Source organism: Nicotiana tabacum, chromosome 10 (assembly GCF_000715075.1).
Source record: "Nicotiana tabacum cultivar K326 chromosome 10, ASM71507v2, whole genome shotgun sequence".
NCBI classification, from domain to species: domain Eukaryota; kingdom Viridiplantae; phylum Streptophyta; class Magnoliopsida; order Solanales; family Solanaceae; genus Nicotiana; species Nicotiana tabacum.
Genome location: NC_134089.1, coordinates 155,072,246 through 155,077,448, shown reverse-complemented (window position 1 = coordinate 155,077,448; position 5,203 = coordinate 155,072,246). Strand labels below are relative to the sequence as shown.

At 37.5% G+C, this 5,203-nt stretch overlaps 1 protein-coding gene across 1 annotated transcript; it reads left to right on the top strand.

Annotated features, from left to right (window-relative positions):
- The first annotated feature begins 554 nt into the window (after nt 1-554).
- Nucleotides 555-4,329, top strand: LOC142165479 (uncharacterized). Its single transcript, XM_075224024.1, has 2 exons — nt 555-1,082; nt 4,288-4,329. Exons 1-2 carry the CDS (start codon nt 555-557, stop codon nt 4,327-4,329), a joined length of 570 nt encoding a protein of 189 aa, XP_075080125.1.
- The last annotated feature ends 874 nt before the right edge of the window (nt 4,330-5,203 follow it).

Here is a 5,203-nt window from a genome sequence, read left to right as displayed (position 1 = left end):
AAATGTTCAAGCTACCATTCTTCCCATCACCAGAGATAACAGAGATGAATCCCCGATTTTTCCCTTGGATACCCCAACAAGCCCAACATCATCCTCATATGGGCCCTCCGATGGAACAAGGAGCAAATTAAGAACAAGAAGTGCAAGAGGCAGAAGAGGTGGTGATTCCTCACCCTCCGGGAAGAAGCTCCTTCACAGAAATCTCAACAATAAGAGATATAGCCCTTATGCTATTGCCGGAGAGGGAGGACAAGAAATACATACTCCGATGCCCAATAGCACTCCAAAGATGCTCAATCGAGATAACACTATCGATCAACACAACAACAACAAAGTATGTTGTCCTAGTGAATCCCACTCTGAGGGATAGTCCATTCATGATGGGAATTAATCCCAATGCAACTGCTCTCCATAGCCATTCCCCAATCATGAATACACCTACTAGTATAATCATATGGAACGTTAGAGGCGTTAATAATGCAGACTTCAGACGTAACTTTAGGGAGCTGATTAACAATCACAATCCATGAATAGTTGCTCTATTGGAAACAAAAATGGAAAACCATGCACTTCTTAGGGTAGATTTCAATTTCTCAGATCTAATTGAGATCCCAGAGGTTGGCAGAGCTAGTGGAATGGTTATTATGTGGATAGACACCATGGTAGCAGTGGATCGTGTTAGGAAGACTGATCAAGAACTGCATGCCCTAGTCCAGGTATTACCAAATCACAACTCTTGGCTTGTTAGTGCAATATATGCTAGTAATTATGTAACTAATAGGTTAACTCTGTGGGAAAACCTTAGGTCTATGTTTGATAATTACAAAGGCCCTTGGCTCATAGGTGGCGACTTTAATGATGTCCTGACTCAAGATAAGAAATGGGGAGGCAGGAACATTAGTAGAAATAGGACCTCCAGATTTTGGTTGTGTATTAACTACTGTAACTTAATTGACCTAGAATTCAAAGGTTGTCGTTACACATGGTCTAACCATAGAAATAGGAGGCATGGTCTTATATTAGAAAGACTTGATCGATGCCTTGTTAATGAAGCTTGGCTAGAGCTGTACCCCTTAGTAATGGTAACTCACCTCCCAAAAACCTACTCCGACCATAATCCGCTATTAATCAGGCTAACTAATCCTACCTCGACAAATTCTATCAAACCCTTTAGACTCGAAAAATATTGGCTAATCCACCCAGAGTTTAGTAAAATGGTTTAGCAAAGTTGGGATAATAGGAATTTCAGTGATGCCCAAAGATGTTTCAAGACTAACATTAGAGAATGGAGTGCCCAAAATTTTGGAAATATTTTCGCCAATAAGAAAAGGATACTAGCCAGAATTAGGGGGATCCAAAACTCACTAAGTTATGCTACTAGCACATTCCTTAGAAATTTGGAACACACTCTAATCACTGATTATAACAATACTCTACGCCTGGAGGAGGATCATTGGAAGATTAGATCTCGTCTTAATTGGCTAAACGAGGGCGATGGCAATACAATTTTTTTTACATTTCTATCTGTAATAGGCATAGGCGTAACAGTATTTCTTTCTTTAAAGATAACGCTGGGAATTGGATAACGGATCCTCAGAAATCATCGAGCACACCCACCATTATTTCCCAAATATATTCACAACCAACAATACTCTATCAGAGTGGAATACTATTAAAAGTGCTTACACAAATTTGGCAACATTGACCTCTCCCCACTGGATAGGCCATTAGACACCCAAGAAATTATTTCTACTGTATATTCTTTTAAGTCATACAAGGGCCCCGATCCTGATGGTATGCACCCTATTTTCTACCAACGACATTGGAATATTGTGGGTCCATCTATTATACGGCTATGCAAAAAAATATTTGCCAGGTCCAGAATCCCTGAGGAAATGAATCACACCTTATTATGCCTCGTCCCCAAATTCAAGCACGCAAATAACCTCAATAATTTTCGGCCAATAGGACTCTACAACACCACTTACAAAATAATTACCAAAATAATTGTTAACCGCATCAAGTCTTTTCTATCTGAACTTATCAGCCCATGCCAAGCTAGCTTTTTAAAGAGGAGGCGGGCATGTGATAATGCTATTATTATACAAGAAGTTGTAAACCATATTAAAAAAAGGAAAGGGGTGAATGGGCAACTAATAATCAAAATTGACCTCGAAAAACCGTTTGTTAGGTTAGAATGATCTTTGTCTACAAGGCCTTAACCTTCTTTAATTTCCCATCAAAGATCACCACCCTTATCATGAACTGCATCTCCACAAGCAAGATAGCAGTCTTGGTAAATAGTGTATAAACAAATTTCTTTGAACCCACAAGAGTTATCAGACAAGGGGACCCTCTATCTCCCTATTTATTCATATTAACCATGGAATTGTTGTCTGACATCAACCACCAAGTTGACATAACTCTATGGGATCCCATTATAATTGGGACAAAAGGACCCCATCTGTCACACCTATTTTATGCAGATGGCTATTCATGGCACATGCCAATGAAAAATCCATAAATACCATTCATAACTCCTTAGCAACCTTTTGTTCCCTAGCTGGTCATAAAATAAATAATACAAAATACAAAATCCTTTTTTCAAGTAACTGCTCAATTGCCATCAAAGATTCTACAATCGACTTATTTAACATTAATCCAACAAGTCAATTTGGCAAGTATTTAGGCTTCCCCATAACCAATAACAAACTTAAACCTTCCGACTTCCAGTTTGTAATTGACAATATGCGGAACAAACTTGCAAATTGGAAAACAAATTTCTTAACTCTTGCGGGACACAACCCTAGCAAAGGCTGCCCTCAACGCCATTCCTAATCATAATATGCAGTACATATATCTCCCAAAGAAGATCCTGCGTCAAATTGATAAAATCCAGCGTGATTTTATTTAGGGCACAACTTAAAATAAAAAAAAGGATCCACTACATCTCATGGGATGCTGTAACCCTTCCTAAAAAAATGGGGGGCCTAGGGTTACCTAAGGCATCCCACAAAAACTAGGTCATACTAGCAGGACTAGCATGGAGATTATTCACCAATCTGTCAACAATGTGGGCAAACACTCTAATTCAAAAATATAGCCCTAAACCTAAGGCTAAGAACACCTCCTTCATTTAGCAAAATGTTTTGAGAGGATGGAAAACTATTGCCAAAGGAATCACTTGGGATGTTGGCAATGGCAAATCCATAAACTTCTACTTTGGCTGCTAGACCCCTAACAACACAAACATCCGCTCTTCCATTCATGGTCCTCTTAATAAGAATGATAGCAACTTAACCCTTGATCAGGTTTGGAGAAATGATCAGTGGAACTGGTCTCAAATCTCTTTTGAACTACCCAGCAATATTACAAATGATATCTCCTCCATCTCCCTCTCAACAAACCCCTTAGCCATAGACACACCCATTTGGGCGCTCAACACAAATAGCACCTTCTCAACCCATTCAGTATACAAATTACTTCACCATCACATCCAAACGAGCACTGACTATGATTGGATTTGGAAGCTCCATACCCTTAACAAAATTAAATTTTTCCTCTGGCAATGCTTTAAAAATAGATTACCTACTAAATCTTACCTCCATCAAATTGGAGTTTCAAACGACAATATTTGCACGATTTGTAATGTGGCAGAAGAAACCATAACCCATATTTTCCTTGAGTGCACAGTGGCACTCATATTTTGGGACAATACGGGCATCGACATTAACGTCATCCCAAACAACAAATACTGGTTGTTATCTATCAAAGACCTCCAAATAATCGTTACACACAACTGCATAACTTGGGAAGATGTATTTCCATTTGCAATTTGGCACCTCTAGTTAAATAGAAACAATAATTGCTTCCACAACCTCTCCAAAACATTAAACTACCAAATGGTTAACACACGAACCATTGAATTTAAACTACTAGCCTCTAAATACAAATGCACCACGCACAAAATTCCTATACACATTAAATGGTACCCACCGCCACCCCACACTTACAAATTAAACATAGATGTTTCCTTGGGTAACCATAAGACTGGAGGCATTGCGGGCATTATAAGAAATAGTCAAGGGGACATGATCGTAGGTTTGCTAACAATATCAAAGCCTATAACTCTACCCATGCAAAATTACTAGCACTTCATGCAGGGCTAAAAATGGCACACGACAAAGGGCTAGCACCACTAGAGATTGACACTGATTCGACGGATATAATCCAACTACTTGAACTTAATAGCTTTTCTGCCTATACTAACACTATCTTTGAATGCAGGTACTTGTTGAAGAGATTGGGGAATCCAGTGGTCCGGCATAGCTTCCGCGAAGGCAACAAGGTGGCACACATTTTGAGTAAATTGGGTTCCAAACAACAACAATCAACCTCTACTGCAACTATTTTGAACTCCCCTCCAGACCCAATTAAGAGGATGATCCAAGAAGACAAAAATGAAGTATCTACTACTAGACTAGTATCAAGCTCCATATGTAATACACTAGCAATGTTCGGAAACCTAAGTATTATTCCTACTATTACTAATAGTGATGTAATGCCACCGTAACCTCTATTAATGAAATTATCCTTTTCTCAAAAAAAAAAGAAAAAGAATTATTCCAACTGAAATGAATTCAACGTTTTTTTTAGACCAAATGCCACCTAAGTGAACGGGCACTTTATAGTTAAATAATTAGTCAGTTAAACCTAGAGATAAAAGGGTCGATACCCCGAAATTTGTTTAATATTCATTTGATTATTTCAGATTTTAATCAAACTGAATAACTAAAATTTTAAAAAATACAAAGCAAATTCAAACCGTAAACCAAATAAAATCACAATTAATTTGGTTCACTTTGATCTTTATATATCTGTTTAATCCAAATAATACACACCATTTTTTTCTCCCTCTTTATTTCTTTAATCATTAACTCAGAAATAAAATCCAAATCTCTAAATTTAAATGGGACAAATTTGTCGCTTTCTGCTTTCCATATACGTTAGTGATCATAAATTCAAATGATCTACGTACGATCCAATCTTAATCATATTTTAAGATATCATTATCAATAATTGACATTAAGATGTGAAATTTGTTATAGTGACGTTCTTATCATCATGCCTTTGCAATATTTTAATTCAGCCTTACATTATTATCAAGAATTGACCTGATCATCTTATCTTTTGATTAATCCTA